Here is a 23,300-nt window from a genome sequence, read left to right as displayed (position 1 = left end):
CTTGATTGGTTTGCAATTTAAAATTTTTAAATCTTACGACTTAAACTAGACAAAGAGATCTAAAAAGAGGGGGTCGCTGGAGAGAGAGAGAGGAGAAGTGAGGAAAGAAAGTAAGAGATGATTGAAGGAAAGAGAAAGAAGAGAGAGGATTGAACGAGATAGAGAGGAGTGAGAGAAATAACCTAGAGAATGAAGAGAGCGGATTGGAGAAGAGATGAAAAAGGTAAAAAAAAAAGGAGGAGAGAAAGAAGAAAAGAGAGATAGATTTTGGGGAAAAGGAGTCATGATGAAGGTCAATGGGAGCGAATGAAAACAAAATATTGACAGTGCAAGCAACTGAAAATCAGGGGTGGGCAAACAGGTTTTTAGACCTGTGGATTCGGACCGTATTACTCGGCTCGATGTAAAACCATTTGGTTCTTACTTTTAATTTTTAAAAGGTCCGAGTTGGACACGGCTTGTGTAAAAATGAGTCCAAACCGAGTCCATATTTTTTCTATGTGGGTAACCTGACGTAAACAGTTAAGGATTGTCTTAACACTTGTTGGTTTCTTTGTAGTCCACATGAAGCGCATGATCCATGATTTTATGTCTCTCTAACCCTAAAAATAAATAAAACAACAATTGTTTAGTATTGGTTTTGTTAGATGTAATCCTTTCGTGAAAGAAACACATAGAGATTGTTTAATATTGTTGTTTTGTTATGTGACATAAAATTGGAAAATGATCCGTTTGACCCATAAGAATCAGACCGTATCAAACGGATCCAAATAAGCTAATTCCACTAATAAATACATAAACTCGAACTCGATTATATTAAAAAAAGTCGAATCAAGATCCATAAAAAAATAGACCCAGCTCAACCCGTACCCACCTCTAAAATCGTTCGTTTTTATAATTTCCTTGTGTGTTTCTTCTACAACAGTCCTCTCCTTTTGTTTCCCTCTCTAAAAATTTAAAACCACAAATTTCAAACGAAATTGTTATCAAACAGGTCTTAAACTGCATGATACACTAACGTGCCCGGACGGTAGTGTATTCCAACGGCGGTGGTGTTTATAGTCCAACGGCTAATTTCAAAAGGAAGCTTCCGAGGAGCAGGATATTATTGATATAATAGTCCTTCCTCGGTTCCTCCAGATCATGCAAATTATGGGCTGTATTTGTATGGAGATGTGCCTCGGTGGAGATTGCCCAATAACGCGCTTATACCTATTATTCACCAAACTTTAGAAAAATAATACAAGATATGAGATAAAAAACGCTGCTTTTATTACGTATTTATATTATTATTTGTATTATTTTTTTAATAAATATGAGACTCATATGTGTTAGTGGATTATATCTCAATTTAAGAGATGGTAAATATGTAGTAAGTGTGGTATTACTCATATAAAATTGTTCGTAACAACGTTATAAAAAAACACATCCAGTTTCAATCGTATTTGCTTAAAAGTAAAAAGTGTTTGTTATTTTCCACCCGCATATTCTATTTCCTCAAACCATTCTATGTTTAAATCATTCTCATATTTATTTAAAATGTGGGTAAAGAAATAAAGTAAATGAGTGATAATAGTATAATTCAAAGTAATTATAAGAATACAAATTAGTACTCGTGTCATGTCTATTGTTATTTGTCTTTATTTGTAATAAGAGGTATGATATTTGACTTCTATGGATAGTAAAGACATATTATACTTTTATTAAGTTTGATATCTAATTAGTGGCTGATTCATTATGTGACCTAACTCAATCCTCTCATCTTCTAGTAAAATATTATATTGTTGAATAAATAAATAAAAAGAAAGTAACTAAGAGAGTGGATTACACTTAGTAATCATCCTAAAAGTAATAGTATTTTAAAGTGAATTTAATTGATTGATCATACCTAGACATCTAAGTACAGGTTCGATTTTCATCGATTTCCCCCAACCTTAATAACTAACTCATTAACTGTATCGCTCTATTAAAAAAATTGATTGTCTTTTGAGTTAAGTTTGTTTGAGAGTCACTAACACTATTGAGAAAATTAATTCTAGGTTCGATTACTAGCATTGGTGGTTAATCGATAATGGCCAGGAAGGCTAAATGTCTCTCTAAATCTTTCTAACCCCGAAATAATAGACTGACATAGCGAAACCACCAGCAGCCCCACTTCAAATGATTAAATTACCAATACCAATTGTACCGTTTGGGGGTGGGTTTGTTTGGGTTGGGTTTGTCTGGGGGTTCCGGCACTCCCATATATAATTGCAATTGCAGTGCAACCGAGAAGGAAAGCAAAAGGCATGGCAGTAAAGAGCACCGCCACAACGACAGCTTCTTCAACCGTATGCTCTGTTCCCACTCTCTTCTTCGCATTCACTCTCCTCTGCGCTCTCTCTCTTTCTCTCTTCTTCCTCTCCAATCCTTCACCTTCTTCCTCTCCTCCTTCTTGGTCATCTTTCATTTCCCAAAACGCCCCTCTCTCTCCCCAAAATTCCCTCAAAGTTTACGTAGCAGACCTCCCCAGATCCCTCAACTATGGCCTCCTCGAAAAATACTGGGCCTCCGGGCCCGATTCCCGCCTCCAAACCGACATTGACCACCAAATCCCAGACACCCATTTGCCCAAAAACCTTGAATTTCCACCCTATCCCGAGAATCCATTGATCAAACAGTACAGCGCCGAGTACTGGATTTTGGGGGACCTGATGACCCCTCAGGAGCACAGAACTGGGTCGTTTGCCAGCCGGGTTTTCGATGCCGCCAAAGCCGACGTTGTTTTCGTGCCCTTTTTCGCGACCTTGAGCGCCGAATTGCAGCTGGCTACGGCTAGAGGGGTGTTTAGGAAGAAGGCTGGGAATGAGGACTATGAGAGGCAGAGGCAAGTGGTGGACTTTGTGAAGAACACTGAGGCTTGGAAAAGGTCAGGTGGAAGAGACCATGTGTTTGTGCTTACTGGTATGTTAGTTTTTTAATTTAATTTTTTGTTGGGATTTAATTGCGGTATTTAAATTCGATTTGTGCTAATGGGAATTGAGTAATTTCTGGGATTGTTCACTGGATTTGACGATTAGGTGTTGGTTTTGATGTGATTCTGTGATTATTTATGTGGGTCTGTAGATTTAAATGTGTTATAGTATTTGCAATGAATCTGTCTGCATTCTTCATTTGATCCTTGGAATTTGGAAAGTTTGGTCCTTTTATTAAGCCGTTGTGATTTTCGAAGTTTTCTTATTTTCTTGGATACCATTTGATCAGTTGGAGGTCACTCGGAGCACCGGTGTTAGAGAGCAATGTAAAAGCAGTATATGCTGTAGCAGCTTTTGATTTAGCTCTGGGTTTGTAGGTTGTGTTAAAACTTGAAGCATTTTTGGCAGACCCGGTGGCAATGTGGCACGTTCGTGCAGAGATAGGCCCGGCGGTTCTTCTCGTTGTAGATTTTGGAGGGTGGTACAGACTCGAATCCAAGTCATTAAATGGCAACTCATCAGATGTGATTCAGCACACACAAGTGTCACTACTCAAAGATGTCATTGTGCCCTACACCCATCTACTTCCTCGATTGCAACTGACAGAAAACAAGAAGCGTCCTACTCTACTTTATTTCAAAGGAGCTAAACATAGGCACCGGGTCAGTATGCAAGATTTGAATCGTTACTTCTCCTGTTGTATCTGACACATGATGTGATTTTCAGTGCCTTTCTGTTTTGACCGCTTGTAACTCATCACTTTGTAGATTGCACTTTCTTCTCCAATTTCATCGTTGAACTGACAGTGTTTAAACTGCATTTAGTCTTAAAGTAGTTTGTTTATATAGTTATTTGGCAAACTCTTGAAGTTCCACCTGACACTCTTTATATGTCCTAATGCATTTCCTACATCTCATGTCTTAATCACAGGGGTTGTCGTAAAGTTTAACAATCATTATAAATGCTTTATATGATATAGGATACTATGTTTGTGACCTAATCCTAGGTTGGTATAAAATTAACTTGTTTATGTTGTGTAATTATGTTTGTAACATAACCGAGTTCTCTGATAACAGGGGGGCTTAGTTCGAGAAAAATTGTGGGACTTGGTGGTTAACGAGCCAGATGTTATCATGGAAGAAGGCTTCCCTAACGCCACTGGGAGGGAGCAGTCCATAAAGGGGATGAGAACTTCAGAGTTTTGCTTGCACCCAGCTGGGGACACTCCCACTTCATGTCGGCTGTTTGATGCGATTCAAAGTCTTTGTATACCCGTTATTGTCAGCGACAACATAGAACTTCCTTTCGAAGGGATGGTAGATTATTCAGAGTTTTCAGTTTTCGTGGCAGTTGATGATGCATTGAAACCGAACTGGCTTTTGAGCCATCTTAGGACCTTTACTAGAGAGCAGAGGGATAGATTTCGTCGGAAAATGGCTCAGTTTCAGCCCATGTTTGAGTATGAGAACGGTCATCCTGGTGGCATCGGGCCAATTCCTCCCGACGGTGCAGTGAACCACGTATGGAAGAAGATTCATCAAAAGTTGCCAATGATTAAGGAATCAATCGTTCGTGAAAGGAGAAAACCTCCCGGCGTTTCAGTTCCACGCCGTTGCCACTGTACTTAACTTTTACAGCCTTATACATAAATATATCACTTCTTGTGCAATAGCTTTTGTCACAACTTTTTCTTTTTATTCTTTGTGAGAACGGTAAATTGGTTACAAATTTATAAAGTTCATCAACATCTAGAGTAAAAAGCCTCTCTCTGCAGCAAGAAAGGATACCCAATTCCCCTTCTCTTAGAAGGAAACAACACAAACAAAACACTAACTACAAACCCTACCACAAGAGGAAGAACGTTGGTCACCCTCCGAGGCATTGCCGGATAATAACAACCCACGACATCATAATGCAAAGCTGCAAACGCCAGAAACGCGACTACCGAAAGCGATGCATGGAAGAGATCCGCCCATCTCAACCTATAATCGGAGGGCAAACGTGGCTTTTTCCGGCCACCATTGAAAGTCCGTATCCCCCGAAATGTGGCCACTCCATAGTATAACCTGCCAGTCGCTGTTTTGAAGCTATCGGTGAGTGTAAAGAAGACGCAGGATGCTGCTGAAAGAGCGATAAAGAAACCCGTCAGCCAGCGGTTGAGAGGGGTGCATACACCGTCGTTGGTGAAGAGAGGAGTGAAAATGGTGAAGGAAATAACGGGGGCCGTGGGCAGGAGAACGTTGAGACGTGCAGTGCCACTTAGTATTGCGTTCATAGCAGACATGAAATTGGATTCGTTATTTGGATCGTCATCGTGTTCTTCAGTGCTTTCAATGAGGTCTTGGATGATGGAGTTGTTGTCCATCGTTTCTCAAGGAGGCAATTTAGATGGAAAGGAGTTTATAAACAACTGCCCTGCAGAAAGGGAGGATTCTTTGTTCAAGCGAGGGGGACAAGCAATTCCATGTTTGTTAAGTATTGAATTTCTTGTTGGGAGGTTTTCTTCATTGATGACAGGTCCGCTGATTCTTTAAAAAGCACTTATGCTCAGAAGCACTTCCAATAAAAGAGCTTTTATTTGGAGCACATCGAAATATTTAAGAAAAATTCAAGTGCTTTGCTTCATTAAGAAAACACACAACAGATGCTTCTTCCACAAAACACTTCAATTGCCTTTTTCAACTCATAAGCACTTTTAAAGTTTTATGCCAAACATTACCATAACCACTTTGAGTGATATGAACGTGCTTTTAGTTATTTTAAAAGCACTTCGAAAAAAAACCGGGCAATTACAATAGCTGAAAACGCTTTTGGTTACTATGTTGGGAAAAGTTGACAGTCTTTATGGGTTGTAAAGGCACTTTCAAATTTTTATTTTCTTAAACAAGAACCTCCTTGCACTTCCAATTGCTTTTTCAAAAAGCACTTGAATTCTTGTCACTAAATAAAAAATTGGCATGCCTCTCATAAAAGCGATTCCAGCAAAAGTTCTTGGGATGTTCGTAGACTGAGTAGATTAGTGAGTCCACAAATAAGCCATCAACTCCCTATGTGCACAACTAGAAATCCTAAATCGACCAATTTAGTATGTAAAGACCAAACAAACCCACATATACAAATCCTACTTCACAGATCAAATGCAGAATTTTAACCAAATGAGCTTCAAGCAGAACCGAAGAAAAGCCGAGAGGAAAAGAACACAGAAAAACAAAAACAAAACTTGAGCAAGAGCAACAGATTGTATAAGATTTTTCACAAGCTTGTATTTTGTGCACTTCCGACACTGAAAATCGATGAGTAACATTTACAGATGTACCAGAAACAATGTCATCAAGAACAATAACGGCTACGACGTTTCACTGATTCCAAATTAATCACGGCTTTTCCACCACCGCAACTCTATACTTCCTTAATAGGCTTTACAAAAAAATTATACTTCTTTCTAGCTGCACATTGTGACCGATAGGTCCGAAACTATCCCCAGAAATTTGCTAAAAATCGCACAATAACAGGGCAGAACTGAACGAACTATTTACAGTACTTAAAGCTGTCAAAAGGAGCAGCATTGATATCTGTAGATGGAAAAGGAATAATGATGATACCAGATACAATGAAGGGTTAAGCTGAAGAACTGTTGAACCCGCCTTTCCCTTGGGATTTTGAATGAGAAGAATCATCATTTCCAACATCACATTGGTGACAGGGGTCAGAGGATTCTGGTGAGCACCAATCATCGGGGACGCTCAAGAAATGCTTAGACATGAACCTTCTGAATCTCCTCTTGTACTCTATTGGCGAGATGACAGTCGGCAAGACATTTTTCGGCACAAGTGAAGACTTCACCCATGTCTCTAGTTGCTTGTCCCATGTATACTGCCTAAGATAATCAATAATGCCACATACAAGCTCCTGACGTTCAGTATCTACTCCCACAAGCAATGAATAATCCATAACATTGATTGACTGAAAATTTAAGAACAAAACCATATCAGTTTATAGATAGTTGGCGGAGTGTGAAATAGAATTAGAATATAATTGCAACCAATGGACAATAAACCGGGTGGAAGACAATTGATAATGTAGAATTAAAAAGAAATTATCATAGAACGGCAGATACCCCTTCTAGATAGCGTAGGACCATTAATATCCTCTGCCGTCATTAAAGGAATTTCAGAAGATCCGGAACTACAAACAAACGGAGGGAAATATGTACAACTCACATTGAGGAAAGTTGTGTCATTCCACACAGCCCGCTGCAATATACGCTTTGCTTTGTTACTAACATACAGTGGAGATGAGTTCATGTCATTGACAAAGTTCTGATCCAAAAGGACATCTCCCGAACCACCACTAGCAGAATTGAATCGAGCATGTAGAGCACCTTTAAGATCGTACTGGCGAGTGATGTTCCGACCAAAGGTAAGATTCTCCATGACCATCAGATCATGCCTCATCTCTTTCCCACTTTTTGTCTGTCTCACAATCACCTACAAGGAAAAAATTTAGTACAGAGAAAGAAACAACCCACCGATGGAAAGAAAATCAAATGCTACAAACCTGATAAATCCCAAGAACTTTCGCAAGGCATGTTTGATTCCCATTGTCAAATGAAAGCTTTACGTGCTTGAAATACTCATCAGAAAACTTCATAAACGACTCAAATTCTGTCTTCTTGATTTCTTTAATAATCAACCTGTCATCAAGTGTTTTGGCAAAAAAGGATTTGCTCTTCCCACCTTTAGCATCCCAGTTTCTGCAACGGCTGAGGGAAGCAATGTAATCAACTTCAGATTGGCAGCATCGATTGCGGAGATCACGAAATTGATTGGCATATGGACATATCACAGTATATTTATCCTTGCCAAATGATTTTGAAACTCCTAGAGGGACTACTGGGTTAACAGTTCCAGGCGGAACCAGAGAATCCAACAAATTCAACCCATCAAAACTGGAGAAGCGTGACTCATCTGAAAAAATGCTTGCCATATTATGGACAGAATCAAAATGTAACGAACCATTTGAAGACCAATGCAGGGAAGTATTAGTGGGAAGTCGAGTCAGACTGTGCAAATTCTCAAATGTTCTCGCAGCAACTCCACTCTCTCCCTTGCTATTGTCAACATGAACCTCTGTTTGTAAAGGTAGATCTTTCAATAAAGCCAGTGCACAAGCAATCATACTCGACAGTTCTCCTTCATAGTCTGACACAACATGGTTATCAGTTCCAAGAGGAATGTGCAGCATTTGCCCTTCTTCCATGATCAGCTGATGCGCTGTGGGTAAGTTCTCTGCAGTATAGCTACTAATTGATTCAAACTTTTGAAAGAACACTCTGTGTAGATCTCTCATGCCAACTTGACGAATTTCGGAGAATGGTGCCCAAAACCAGTCATGTGAACCTTCCAAGTTGAATGATAGAGAACGGTGATAAGTGCCTTTCATTGATAGATCTGAATCGGCAAAAGCACCATCCACATTTTCTGCTAGCTGATCAGTCTCACAATGATCATAGCTGGAGCCATTCCTCAGATTGGACCCCTGCCTGGCCAACCGTTTTGGGCTTGAACCATCCACATTCGGTGTTTTGAAACCCTCAGCCGAATCAGAAACGTTAACTGGATCAGCTCCATTAGATTCTTGAACAGGACCTTCAACTGGAATGTCTTTTATTGGAGATCCATCAGCTTCTGCAGCTGTATCCAATTTGACTTCTAAACTGGTACCAATATATGAATCAACTTTTTCTGGCTCTGCCTTCACAGATTCTCTAGAATGGATCATCGTAGGATCTGGTGACAGTAATGACTGCATGCGCCGTTCCCAAATACATGCTTCAAGGAGCAGTTCCCAAAGTACTCTGTTCAAGCTAAGTAGTTTGTAGGCAACCTGGTCCGAGTTCTCCGTCCTGGTAACAGCATTCTTGAGCACTACCTGTTTTTGTAATAAGGATTAGGTGAGAGGGATAAAAGCAAATTTGCTACAAATGATATTGCTACACAGAGAACAAACAAATCAGTGACAAAGGACATGGAAAGAAAAAATAAAAGTCTAGGAGAAGAATGTCAAGCTAGACAAATAGAAGCATTTGGAAAGTAAGTTCATGAACTAAATATTTCTAGGCAGACTAAGCTCCCATCCTTCATACCAGCATTCTTATATGTTTAAAAATAAAATCTTAAAATTTCAGTTCAAAACAGATAACAAAATGAATTCACTGCATCTGAAAAGTAAAATAATATTTGGAAAGGAAAACAAATCTATACAAGAATGTCATACTACAAAAAACTGAGAAGATTTAGACCAAATGTCCAAACACAATCAAATTAGGCAATTATCATGGAAATACTATAGAACACTCGAACAATACAACCTTTCTCACAGATCACAATAGCCATTACAGAAGTATGGGCAGCGTTAGCAACAAATTGTAACAAATGCATTCACATTCAAACAAAGACTACCAAGCAATCCTTTCTGCAATCCATGCCACAAAATTTACAGGACAATAATATGTACGGAGAAAGTTGACCTCTAACTCAGATTTTTCTTGCTTTAGCATCTCTTCGATGTCAGAGAATTCTTTAAATGAGCCCCGAAGTTTCAAAGTCAACCCATCAAATTGAGATCTCATCTTCTCTAAAGAGTTGGCAACCTCTGTGAACAAGTAAATCAATTTCATGTACACCTGGATTGAAACAAAAAGGTCACATCCAGTGCAACGAAATAGGAAAAGGGTAGGTAAGAGAAGGCTAATGTTTCTGCCTTAGGCAAATGACATATTAATGAATCATCAGAAATCAAAGAAGCAAGCAAAATCAGAAAAGAAATATACATTCTGAGTTTCTTTCATAAGCCAGTCTTGTCTAATTGAACTGCTGAATGGAAGCTTCAGAGGAGGCACAGAAACAGTATAAGTTGTAACAGGGGAATACTTGAACAAGGCAACCATAGGGCCTAATCTGCAGATCGTCCAAAATAAAAAAATAAGGACAAACAAAATAAGTGCACAGTTGCTTGCTTGCAGACTCAATATAAAAGCAGATACACCAAAATGTACTAATAGATCCAATCCAAAATAATGTAGAATCTTTTCCCATGATTTTTATTCTAAAAATTAAAATAACCATAAAAAGAGAACATCACACAGCATCAAAATGCTTTTGAACCTAGGAAATATCTTCCCAAGCCCCAGATAAGTGCCAAATCCCACCTCCCATAATGCATAATCCTAAGTAGATTTCCCCATGTATTTGAATGGAAATCCTTTCATAAACTAGAAGGTTTCAAATTGCACTTTAAGTAAGTAAACCATGATATAAGTTGAAAGTAACACTAGATGAAAGGGAACAAATTTATACCCAAAGAAGTAGAGAAAGTCCTTCTGCAAAGAATGGCCGCAGCTAGAAAATAAATTAGACAAAGATGGCTTCGAGAAATTGAGCTCCAGGAAATTTCCAAATGATAGACCACGTGCAGAAGTGGAAATCAATACTCTTTTTGTACACTTCGAGATTCCATTCCTAGATTTACATTTACCACATCGACTCCACATCCAAAGTTTCCCTTCTGCTCCACCGGGCAAATGCACTTCTCCAGGGAGCCGTTTAACTCGAATAGTAAGCTGCTTATTACGATGTGCATAATAGTAGAAGTGAGCTTCTGGAAGTCCACCACATGATGTGCACTGGCTTTGCTGCAGGATACGAGTTTCATTCAGTTCCATCTTCTAAAAAACTCATTGTTTTTAAGTTTGAAAAAAATCAAATCCTTAAATGTAAAGAAACTGAAAGTCAGTACTTCAATGACTGAACATTAGGTACGGTATTTAATAAAACTCATAGTAGCAACCTTCAGCAGAATAACACTGAAACATTCCAGAAAATATATGTACATAATGGATTAGGATCCGAAGACACCTTTTTGAACCACGTTTTGCTGGGCCCACTCTGTAATGTATTTCAACGATCCAACCGTTATATTTATGTGTTACCTCAAAGATCACAACTACTAAAAATCACCCAAATCCAAAACCATAGGATCATTGGATTAAATTTAGTGTTCCTCTGTAAAACCGTAATCGTCCATTGTCTTGACCACAAATGAATGTCTTAATGGTTTTGGATTTGTCTAAATTTTTGCAAGGATGAACTATGACTGATGAATTGAAATATAGATGGTTCGGATCCTTGAAAAAAGTTACAGAATGGGAGCCACAAAAACATGTGTCAAAATGTGTGTCCCCAGATCCTAACACATACATAATAACAGTATTGGACTTAACCATTTACAATATACTATGCAACAAGTAAATGACAATAAAATGCCAAAAGTTAGAGATATGTTCAACCTGATTGAGCAAATTATCTTGAAGAAACTTTCCAATGGGAACATCGAAATTCTTGTAGAACATGATATGAGAAAAACGGCTCTGCTCACAAACAGTGCCTCTTAATGCATTCTGGCTAGACATCAAAACCAAAATACTCTGAGAATCCAACACAGCACTGATTTGGTTCTTACTTCTCATTTGATCTTCACTATTTCCATCATCTTCTTTCACCTCAAGAGAAGCTTCTGTGTATTTAAATGAAGTCTTATTTTTCCCATTAAGTGATCTCTCTTCTTCAACACTACCTTTATCTTCAACATCACAATGCTCAGTTTCCTCAGGAGTTGTACAAACGGAAACAGATCTTGTGATTGGGTCATTCAGTTCTCTTCCACTGAATCCAAAGTATGAAGAAAGAGACTGATAAGAAGAAGATGCTAGGGGAAAATTCTCCCCTATAACTTTCCTTAATGATGCTGAAATGGACGACAAGCTAGAAAGTACAGCAGGATTGTATGGTTCATCGAATGTGGAACAGCCTTCGACGTCCAAGGTAGAACTGTGGGAACATCCTTCATGAAATCCATTGGAAATGGGAATATCAACTGTATCAGACCCAGTTTCAGCACTAGTCTCTGTATTCTGATGGACACATGAGTTAATTGATCCTAAATTAAGGGTTTCTTTATCAGTGGACAAATCCATTGCTACATCAGCTAATGGAAGTGTAGAGAACATTGCTCTCTGGTCAACAAGGAAAGCAGTCTCGAGCATTAAATGATACGCCAGAATAACTGCACACTGCACAACACACTTGACCTTCTTCAATTCATCACTCCGTGCTCCTTTCAGCAAAATCTGTAGGGTCAATTCAAGCACAGTTATTCATACAAGATGCTAAGCAGCCTACGAAAGTTTTCATTCTCTTACCGAATTTGACATAATACTTATCATATGATTGCTCGTGTCAGATCAAAAAAGAATGTTCAAGAAGTCCAATGAAAAAAGAGTGGTCTGAACTAGGCAGTTCAGATTTAAAGTTATGACTCAATAAAAATGATGGCTAAGGAAGGCACATTAACTGAATAAAAAAAGTAATAGGGCTCTGAAAATTGTAGATTAAGGAAGGCATATTGACTGTGAGTAAATGTTTTCCGGTAATACAACAGCTCCTTTGAGCAGTAGTTCTCTGTATGGCACTATTTTAAGAAGTGTGAAAAAATAAGATGCAATCATTTAAGTTAAGCTGAACCTATTTGAACGTAAATGTTACAGAAAGAACAATGCAACATGTAAGTATCAATATATTATACGAAAAATTCATATTCAAAAGGTGGAGAGTCATTAGTATTCAGCACTGGAATATGTGTGTATTCGTATAGATCATGCAGATATCAGAGTAAGATGGGGTGGATTATTGACTAACCGTACAGCCCAGGCGTGTAGGACAGCCCTCAATAAACATTAATGTTTTACTTGGGACCTTTCCTCCACCTCCAGCATGCTCCTCTATAAACTTTTCAATGTGAAAAGAGTCGCACTGTTTTAGTTTTTTGCTCGTCATTGTATCTGATGATAAAATTGGTGATCCAGTACAACGAGCAACTCTCTCCAGGCGATGGAGCTTCATGTCAAAGATCAGTGTAATTCCATTCCCAAGAATAGCCTCTTGAATATCACGAGAAACAGTTTTTTCCACTAAAACCACATTTGGATGGCACAATTCTAACATTTCGATAACAAACTTCAGATAATCTCTTTCCTGTTAGCAATAAAATATGAGAACACATATTTTTTTACTTCCCTGAAATAATGACTGACATTATTATCCTATTACCTGTTCCATTGAATCAAAGGATGACAATCCACTTGAAGACAGACCAAGTACTCCCTTGATTAGCAACAACCTTGGATTCTTGTACTTGGTCGACATATGTTTGTGTGCAGCATGCTTTTTGAAGACCAAACCTTTTACTAGTTGACTGCAATGGCATACACAGATTCAGGTTTTCATATTATCAGATGACAAAAGTATTCTCAGAATATGCTAACTAGAATTACCAGTGAGGTGAATATTACACTGTTGAATTGCATCTCACAAGTCTTAAAAACTGATATAATGAAACAAAAGAAATTTTGGGTTGTGTTTCTAAGCAGCCAACCAGGCAAGCATTCCCTTTCCCTTATTAAAAAATGCATCTAGTGAGTTAGAAGACAAAAATTTAAATATCTTTTTCAGAAAATCTGTAATGGAAAGGATAATGGAAAGGAGGAAGAAGCTGCTATGTTTTTTTGTATTGAAGGAGAAATAAGTTTCTTTTGAAAGATTATAAGTTGATGAAATCGAAACAGCTGACTCTTCAGCCTCACATAACTTTGAGAAAAGAAAGAAGAAGCCCAGATTGCATTCGAAAATTTTGCAAAAGCAATTTTCTAAAGAAACAAATCCGAAACATGCAGCCATGATTCTTTCAATCAATATAAAGATAAATACCCAAACTTCATAAAAGATGAAGATAATTAACAAACTAAAACTAAAACGTAAAAGAAAACCAGTTGTTTATTACTGTCACCTTTGGGTGCGAACACCAGTTGCAATGCATTTTACTTTCACGTAGCCATCTGGATCCATTGCTTTACCAACAACAGCATCAGGTTTCAAAAATGAAGCAGCTTCCCATGACAAAGAAGCAATAATGTCCACCCAACTTTCACCACCCTCCCCCAAAGATGCAACACCCACGGATTTAAGTAGCTGACTGATCAAGGCTTTAAACTTTCCATTAATCACCGCTTCCATTGCTCTTTGTTTTTCCTCTTTAAACGTATAACTTCCCCTTCCTTCATCTCCAGAATGACTCAAAGAACTCGGTGTACCCCATTTCATGCCATCACCACATTCCTCATCGTCATCATCATTGAAAGCAACACTACCCTCCATGTCATCCTCTGGATCATCAGGTTCAGGGGGTTCCCATATCTCAGCATTTGTATCATCTTCTAAAGAATTTGAGTTCTCAGCTCCATCACTATGTGAACTAGTGCTTGCATTGACATTAGCTTTTGCTTCATGGTCATCACTTGTCTGTATAATCTCAACATCTCTTACTGTATACACATCACTGCCACAACTACTTTCGCTCAGGTTGTTTTCCATCTGTTTTTCTGATCTATCAAATCCATTTACTGGATGTTCAAAACTTGAGTTTTGTAACCTCCCATTAGACCGACAAAAGAGATCCTCTTGAGAACCGCCTGTCGTGTTTTCCTCTTGAATACCCCTAAAATAATTAAAGTAGTATATTGGTCATGCAAAGTACTTAGGAAAGATCACTGTAACCGGAAACAAATTTTAAAAGGAGGGTACATACCTATCGCATGAGCTCACATCAACAGAAAACTCACCTAATAGAGCAGAAGTTAAAAGAAATTATCAAACACATCATCATAGGCTAAACTTTTGTTTTTTTAAGAAGGCCAAAATGTATCATATAAAAAAAAACCAAAATTGGACACTTACTCCAGCTAGAGACACAACTGTCACTGCTTGACAAGGAAGTTGCTGGACTGATCATTGGCATTGTATATAAAATCGTATTACCCTGCTTGATAGATTCTCGCTCCTGTTTCTCCGCACAAAATTTGCAATACTTTCTGGGGCCTCCTTTAGCTAATGGAAATAATTTCGAATTCTCCAGTTTTTTCTTGTTTTCCTTGGACTGTGTCAATTCTGCACCACAGTAGTGACACATACTGCTGCACACCCAATTTCAAAAGAAAACCCAAAACAGACCGGTAATTAGTCACCTATTTGGTTCAAACAAAGGAAAAAACTCAACAATAGTACAAGGAAAAACCGGAAAACCAGTTACCAATCGTATCTTCGCTTGTTGAAAATCTACGTTTAACAGTCTATACTCTTTGAAGATTGACCATTAAAAAATTAATAAACCGGGATTCCTTTATGGTTATCTAATATTTCTAAACACGAATTCTAGTTACGGGGATCAATACGAATCAATCCATAATCAGATCATACTACAACCAAACAACGTGAAGCACATACATACATACATACTTCACCCAGTCAAAAGAAAAAGGACAAGAAAGTTGAAGAACGAGTGCAAATGACATGAAAGTCCATGGTTTACTGTACAATGTCAAATAGCAAGCGAACCAATTCAATTGAAATTTGGTCACCAAATAACCACATGGTACCAAAAAAATGAATATTCAGACGGAAAACGCACAAATCTTCATAAATATTTACACCTTAAACCGAAAATTCGGATTTTTTCTGTAAAAAAAATCACAAAGAAAAGATCCAAAGTGAAGAAAAATACCCAATTCTTGAACGAATACCAGCTTTACCAAGAGATCAGAATATGAACAAATAATATGAAAACTGATTCAGAAAATCGATATGCAAAATTCAGAGAAAACCCCAACAAAGAATTTGAAGTGAAGAAAGTGATCCAGTAAATAAAATCATCAATCAAAATCTCAAGTTTCGAAAATTAAAATCATGAAGAAATTCGACAACTGGACCAAGATTACAATTTACACAAACAAGCTAAAGAAATAAAAACTATTAATTAATATTTAAAAAAAAAAAACCTACCATTTTCAGCACTCAAAGAATTAAACAAGAAAAGGAAAAAAAAAAAAAAAAGGAAGAAATTGATTACTTACTGTTAAAGAAATCCGCAGGAACAAAGATGGATGTCTGGTGCGACCTCCATCTGATCCAGAGTATAATACTATTTGGCGTGTATTTGAAAAGCAGAGATCGAAAGTTTATGGAGAAAGCAAGGAATATTAGAAGGGAGTGAAGAAGTTGTTGCTGTTGTTGGTGAGAGTCCACAGACAGGGTCTATCAGACGCGGAGCGGAGCAGAGGGACAGGAGGCGTAAGATTTGGAGAGGGAAAAAGGGGCGTTGTCAAAAGAATGAATTAATTGGATAAATAAAGGAAAAGGAATTGAATTGAATTGAATTGAATTTTCCTTACAACGAAGCTATTTCCAACAAGTGGGGTCCATGCAACACTGCCTTACTAGCTGTAAAAATATTGAGATCAAATATTCTATCGGCTCGTTAGGATTTATCTACTTGGTTGACACGAATTTCTTTTTATTTAATTTCTTTTTAGTTTTTAATTTTTTTAGTTGAGGGGATTAGTTTAAGAGTTAACATTGTTAAACGGGTTTAATGTATCAGCAAATGAGATAGGTTATAGAGGATTTTTGGTGCAGAAGTTTGTTCTAAAAAATATAATTGAATGCTATCAATCTTCTCACTTGAACCTTCTCGTTTTATCGTCTGGACTTTCTTTATCATTTGGCATTGCTCCTTCATAATCGGAACTTATAAATTGTTTAACCATTCAATTAACATTGACAAAATTTTAGTGTTTAAGTGAGAAGTTCATCGATTTATTGTATAATTGGTAAATGACAAAATGATTTTGGACTTAGCTAATTTTTTTTTAGAGATGATTTTGAAAGAGTGATCTAAATAACAAAAAGTTCATATTATCATGTCACATTACAGGAAGAGAACGAAAAGGTCCAAACAAAAAGGTTGTTAGCATTCTCAAAAATATTATTTCCTTCTTTTTTCAAGTTTTATTACAAAGAATACCCCATGCCTTACCTAGTATGTATTTCTTATTATTAGAAGAAAACAATAGACTTAAATTGTAGTAACAGTGCAATGATATTTCTCGCCACTTGTAAGTAAAAGTTTTTAAATTTGAATTTCGTAGATTATGTGTTCAATACCATGTTATTATGGAGTGGTTTAGCTCAAATTTTAATGTAAAAATTATATTAATGTATTTAAAAATAAATTACCTTTAAGTTCTACATTCATATCCCATATAGTTATAAATTAAAGGTCTTAGGTTCGACTTTTATAGATAGTGAGTTTTATTTTATTACAAACGATAATCTACACTAACTTGTTTACTAATCTGTAATTAAAATAGGAGAACTTAAATTGATAAAAAGTTGGAATGTAGAGGAGTCAAATTTTGATTCATATTGATGTTGTTTGTTAAAACCTTCTAGAATTAGAAAGGAAATTGGTACATATAGCTAAAAGCCATGACCACTGATCAAAAGGATTGAAGTGTGTTGATGCACAAAACCGGAAGGGTCTTGGAACAACGTAAATCCGACTGTGAATCTGCAAGAAAGTAAATAACACAAGATGTATCGTGGTTCACCCCAATGTTTGGGCTACGTTCACACTGATTATTGTATTTCTCTGAGATGTTGAAGAGGGAGAGAGAGAGCTTCTCTGTGAGGATGAGAGCTTTGAGAGGGTGAGGGTATGGCCTAAGAATTAGCCTCAGGCCTATTGTGAGGGTGATGAGTCTCTTTTATAGAATAAGGGCTTCTCACTTATTACATATTTGCCGCTTTCTTTATTACATAATTACATTTAAGTCTCATGTGTATTTATACGAGATCTAAATACGGATGTCATAAGTATGGTATAAACAAAGTGGAATTATACAAGTATGGTATAAACAAAGTGGAATTATACAATGCTGTATTTTGACTAATGGCAACAAACCCTAGGCCCTTCTTGTTATAAACTGTTTACTAGTTCACTTGAATCGGAATAAAAATTAACATGCTTACTAAAATGTCCTTATTTGCAATAAATTATTATATATACTAATTTTTTTGGTTAAATTTTATGTACTAATTAATAGAATAAAAGTTAAACACCTCATTTCACTAAATATTAAATACACTAAAATTTAATTTTTTTTAAATTTTTTTATATTAATGTTATTATTATTGTTGAATTTCATATTAAATTGCGCAGCGGTTGGTGGTGTTGGGTTAATGTGAAGGACAATCTTAAAATCTTAGAAATAAGTGAGGGTCTTATGGGGGATGAAAAATCCATTTCGAATTTCCCCAACAAACCAGAATTCAAATACCAACTAAATGGTTGGATTCCAAAATTCGTGTGGGTCTCGCCAACTTTTTAATTCTCCAATATTTGATAAACAATGAAGTATCTCGTAATCAGAATTTAATTTCACATTTTGATTATGATTACCATTACGTAAACATGCCCTAAGGAGAGGGAGGAGAGTTGGGACGCAATGGATAGATGATGAGGGCAATCCATCACTTACTCCGTGGATAATAAGTTTGATACCCAATTTACTAAGGCTGGCTCATTGTATGCCTTAGCAAGAATCCTTCACTTCCCAGTCCCAATTTATTAAGGTTAGCTCGTTGTGTGAATTAGAGGTAAAGAATTTTAATTAAGCCACACAATGATACAACCACTTTATGTTTAGCTGCTAGACATGCACTTTTATTTTGATTAAGTTGGTACCCGTTATAATTAATTAGCCTCTAAACTACTTTTATGCTATTTGTCCATAAAAATTTAAAAAAAAATATCTGCTTAAACACAAAATTCTGGGGAATGAAATAGTCCTGAAAAGAAAAAAGCAAACCTTAGCCTCTAAGGGGATCCCACTCTCCACCTTTAATCTTCTTTCTTTTTGTTTCTTTTGAATTAGAACCGTTCGGAACTACTTATCCATAAAGCATTTCTGTTCATAAACAAATCTTCTACCAGTTTTATTTGGGATTGCTTTTAAGTGTTTTTGTTAAAAGAGTTTTTATAATTAAAGCGTGGAAATAAGAACTTGACAAGTACTTGTTGGAAAATCATCTGACAAGTGTCTATCAAAAGAGATTTTAATTATGTGAGAATTACTTCTAAATCTTTTTACCAAATGTACTTAGAAAACAAATTTTTCCTTAGGAAAAGCAATCCCAAACATGTAAACCGGTTGAAACATTTATTGAAAATTCAACTTCTTGGGGAAAAAGCACTTTTAGCCCTTCCATCGTCAATCCTCATTCCTTTGTGGTGACTTGATCTAAACTATGATAAAGATTTCAGTAGTCCATCACATTTTGTCGACAAATTGAATCCAATTCTTCTCTCAAAAGTCGGAACATGGTTGTTGAATGATTTTGTTGCCATCTACTCATGTGTTTTTCGTCATCATTGTCAAATAAGGACCCTTATTCCTTATTATGTGATCCTTCTACCCTATTTTGTGTAGTTCGATCAATGCATGTTTTCTTCATATCACCCCTTGTTCCAACATTGGTTTATTTGTAATTAGACACTCCGAGATTGATCACGATTCCGGTATGTTTATTGTTTTAGGGTTTTTGCTGTTTTGGTATTAGGGTTTTGTTGTATTTTTTACAATTTTGAAATATGGTGGCAACTCTTTGTATTTTCTCTTTACAATTTAAAAAGGGGATCAGTTGGTGGCTAAGTCACGACATTCCACCATATTAAAGGGTTGGAAAGACTCACAAAGGTATTTCAACATTTTTCTCCTGAACACCATCGTGTGATTCACCAGCACCATAAATCGAACCTAGAATGAGCCCTAAAGAATAGGGGCCTAGAATTCGCCTCATAACTGGGCCACCCTATGGTGGTTGCCAACTCTTTGTGTTTTGATGTATTATCGTTGTGTGGCTGCTATGTCATCGTTGCGTAATCAATATATGATCAATGAACTGTATTTTAAAAGAGTAATAAATTGAGGTGATATGCATTTATTGGAAGAATTAATAAAAATTGATTACAACATTGAATAATTATCATTAATACCATGAGAATAATACAATAAATTTTCCTAACATCACGTCAATACGGAAATTTTGCTTATGTTAATTACATAGAATAATTGTTGCATGTAGCTACATATACAAGAAGGAAATTTTATCTCGTCACCCTGTATCCATAAAGGTCCGTTTGGTTCACAAAATGAGTTCTTTTCAAATGAAATTCACCTGCTTATTCAATTAAAAACATGTTTTACAATTGTTTTGAGCGGAAGAAATTTTATTAAAAACAAATATGTTAAACGTGTTTCTTAGAACAACTCAAAAGATTGCATATATGAAAAGAATATCACAACACCTCAAAAATACAATAGGGTTCTTCAGTTTTGGATATCCTTAGTTCTAAACCTTAAAAGAACTATAAGAGAGGCTGCCGAGGGAAAGACCACACCTATCTCTAATGATTTGCATTCTATGACAAAGAAGCCCTACGATGAGTCCCCTCCAACAAATTAACATTGAGTTTTAATTTGCTGAGCGCATAAATCACAACGCCACAATCTCATATCTAAACAACAATCGCCAAAAGATTCCGAATTGAACAAACTTATCACATAACTAAATATGATAGCCACAAAACTAAACATCTCTATAGTGATAATCTATATATGAATAACCTCTTTTTACTCATAAAACATTTTGGTCCCAACTTGGGCCAATGATATATAGGAATATGCTTCACATTGTAATAAGTTATAATTTGTTCTAAGTCTCGTCTTAAGAAACTTACCTCCTTATAGTAATAATTGTCAATAATTCCAAAAATATGTAATGTCACAAATAAAAATGTAAGATGAAATAAAATACTTCTCCAAAGTTGTCTAGACAATGAATTATTCTTTAGAGTTGATTCCATGTATTTGAGGTTGCAATTACGTAATAACTCGTCAATATAGACACCTTGTTGGAAGTCAAAATGTTTCTAGCTTATCAAGAATATTTACAAACTCTTGGTATGAAACTTTTGACGTTAAAGAGAGCGCTACATGTAGCTATTAGAGACTAGGCTCTATTTCTTTCTAGTGTCTATATTTGAAAATTAACATGCTCCATTATTTGTAACCATACAAGTTTCATTAAGGAAAAATTATTTTTAGCTACACCCTTGTTAAATAATAACATCCTTATAGTAACTATATAGAGGTTTTTTGTACTAGAAATGATACCCCATCACCTTTGTCCAGTAAGGGTATATATGTTTGCAAATGCTGAGAAATGGTAATTACGAGTGGACTGATCATTTTGTAGCTTATCATTAAAAGATCAACAGTGTAAAAACTCATTGAGATCGGAAAACATTTAACCGATTAAGTTAATAACTAGGAGCAAATCTAGACAAGTAGTCAACACCGTATTAAGTTACTAACCCTTTGATGCTTGAGCGCTCATACGTATATATATATAATTATTATTTTTTGAAAAATGAGACTATGATTGCGATTTAGAAAATCATGTGCACTCCTCCATGTATATATGAGTGGATGATGACTCTTTTGCAATACCAATACTTACAGCTCCCTTTTGAAGATAGAAATAGTTGCTATATAGGCATCCAAAAACTGCACACTACTCTTTGTCAAATTATAATAATTGGGCTTCTATTGCCATTTCAAATAATCAACCCTGCACTAATTTTTATAGAGAAAATTAAAGACGAGAAGAGTGGGTCAATGGTCCACACGATATTAAATTAATTTCTTTAAGGTGAGGGCTTACTACAATAGCTAGCTATTGGGGCTTCGGGTGCCGTTCAAGTATTGCACTACTGCTCGGGCCTGGCACAACCCACAACAAAGAGCAAGTGGCCCTCTACCACAATGGTAGAGATGAGTGTTGCATTTGCACCATAACGTGGGTTCGAACATTGTCGGCTCCCTAATCTAACATCTAATCTAATAAATCTATCTTTGACAAACAAAAAAAAAACAAAAAAGGAGAAGAGTGCACAATGGCTTTTTAAGAGTGCTAATAATGATTTCATATATATTTTCGTGTCATGTTGTATCGTGAGTTGTTATCACGTCATTAGTTAACGAATAACTTAACGTATAAACTAACGAATGCATGAAATTGGTAGAAAAATCAATGTTTTGGTATGGGAGCAAGACAAAAAAAGCTTTAGGTATAAAAGATGGAAAATTGGGAATTTTTGAGGTAGAAAAATGGAGATTTCCCCTTATTTTAGGTCACAAAATATTTTTAACATTAAAATTGATTCAATTAGCATTTTATGCTTTTAGAGGTCAACATTCGCGTGGTTCAAATTGAAGCGTTAAATTTTCTTAGAATTTTTAGCACACATAGTTAATTTCAGCAATATATGATATAATTTACGTACACCCAAATTTTCTTGAGGTGAAATTAAATTTGATTTTCTGTCTATTAACATATGATATGTACCAAAGAATTGTAATAAGATTCTTATTGCTCCATTGAGACTTCTGAGAATACCACGTAGTGTGATTTAATGATCAATTGAGCACAGCATCAGTGGATTTTTATATTAAAATAGAAAAGTGGAGGGTCAAAAATTCTGAACATTGGAGTGAGAACGGCGGATTCAGAATTAGAATTTTTTGGTTCCAGCGTTAAGAGAGTGAAGATTGCAAAAAAAAAAATCTGCTTATTTATTAAGATATTTTGTCGAACGTTTGGCGGACTTGTTGTCAACCAAACTATGTTGTACATATGTTAACAAATAACGGCATATGCTGAAGGAATATGATTAGTGAATATAGAGAATTGAGATATGTCTAGTATGAATTACATCAAACATTTAGTAGGTACAAAAGAAATCCGTACTAAACATTTGGAGAATCCTCGAACGACCTTCACATGTATATTTTTCGGACTTCGGGTGGTCCTAAGACTACATTGGTCCCTACTTCCATCCACCCATGGCTAAAGAGACTCTCTCAAAAGCAGAACTCTCATGAACTCTCTGACACCTCATATTTTTTACATAATATTTTATTAATTGACACAATATTAACGTTAAACTATAGGGTGACATAGAATCCACAAATAATGTTAATTTAAAAACCGCCTTAGGATTTCTCTTGTTGCGTACTAGGGCGAAAAACCTAAAGTTGACCATTGGTAGACAACGGCTGGAATGCTTTGTGACGTTGCCGAATGCCATCCAGCCGTAAAGAGTCTAAAGACGGCTTTGTTGTACACATTTGTTGTTTTTATTTGGCAAATAAACAAGTGCTTGCTATATTCTTGGAGGACCTTCTTTTGTTGTTGGCAACGTTAAATGATTGGCAAGGGCAAACGGCTGTCGTGGTAGTTGGCCACGTGGTGGTAGACTGGTAGTACAGACAGA

At 36.3% G+C, this 23,300-nt stretch overlaps 3 protein-coding genes across 5 annotated transcripts; 1 reads left to right on the top strand and 2 right to left on the bottom strand.

Annotated features, from left to right (window-relative positions):
* Positions 1-2,232: 2,232 nt before the first annotated feature.
* On the top strand, positions 2,233-4,623 carry LOC126585758 (probable arabinosyltransferase ARAD1). The gene is made up of 3 exons (XM_050250259.1): positions 2,233-2,943; positions 3,363-3,616; positions 4,031-4,623. The coding sequence occupies exons 1-3, from the start codon at positions 2,289-2,291 to the stop codon at positions 4,580-4,582; spliced, it is 1,461 nt and encodes a 486-aa protein (XP_050106216.1). The 5' UTR covers positions 2,233-2,288; the 3' UTR covers positions 4,583-4,623.
* Positions 4,624-4,627: 4 nt separating this feature from the next.
* Positions 4,628-6,038, bottom strand: LOC126585759 (protein DMP5-like). Its single transcript, XM_050250260.1, has one exon. The coding sequence runs from the start codon at positions 5,317-5,319 to the stop codon at positions 4,696-4,698; it is 624 nt and encodes a 207-aa protein (XP_050106217.1). The 5' UTR covers positions 5,320-6,038; the 3' UTR covers positions 4,628-4,695.
* Positions 6,039-6,174: 136 nt separating this feature from the next.
* Positions 6,175-16,238, bottom strand: LOC126585757 (putative 1-phosphatidylinositol-3-phosphate 5-kinase FAB1D). Of its 3 annotated transcripts, none has more exons than XM_050250255.1 (13): positions 15,976-16,238; positions 14,804-15,039; positions 14,655-14,688; positions 13,857-14,564; positions 13,121-13,265; positions 12,710-13,045; positions 11,302-12,141; positions 10,313-10,677; positions 9,787-9,913; positions 9,484-9,639; positions 7,512-8,885; positions 7,175-7,441; positions 6,175-6,917 (listed from the first exon to the last, which is right to left on the bottom strand). In XM_050250255.1, exons 2-13 carry the CDS (start codon positions 15,033-15,035, stop codon positions 6,573-6,575), a joined length of 4,929 nt encoding a protein of 1,642 aa, XP_050106212.1. In that variant the 5' UTR covers positions 15,036-15,039; positions 15,976-16,238; the 3' UTR covers positions 6,175-6,572. The 3 variants fall into 3 exon arrangements, with proteins under 3 accessions (XP_050106212.1, XP_050106215.1, XP_050106213.1); XM_050250258.1 differs by having other exon boundaries at positions 10,313-10,647; XM_050250256.1 differs by having other exon boundaries at positions 14,804-15,036.
* Positions 16,239-23,300: the final 7,062 nt, after the last annotated feature.

This window comes from Malus sylvestris, chromosome 10, assembly GCF_916048215.2.
Source record: "Malus sylvestris chromosome 10, drMalSylv7.2, whole genome shotgun sequence".
Lineage (NCBI taxonomy): Eukaryota > Viridiplantae > Streptophyta > Magnoliopsida > Rosales > Rosaceae > Malus > Malus sylvestris.
This window is presented reverse-complemented; position numbering and strand designations above follow the sequence as displayed.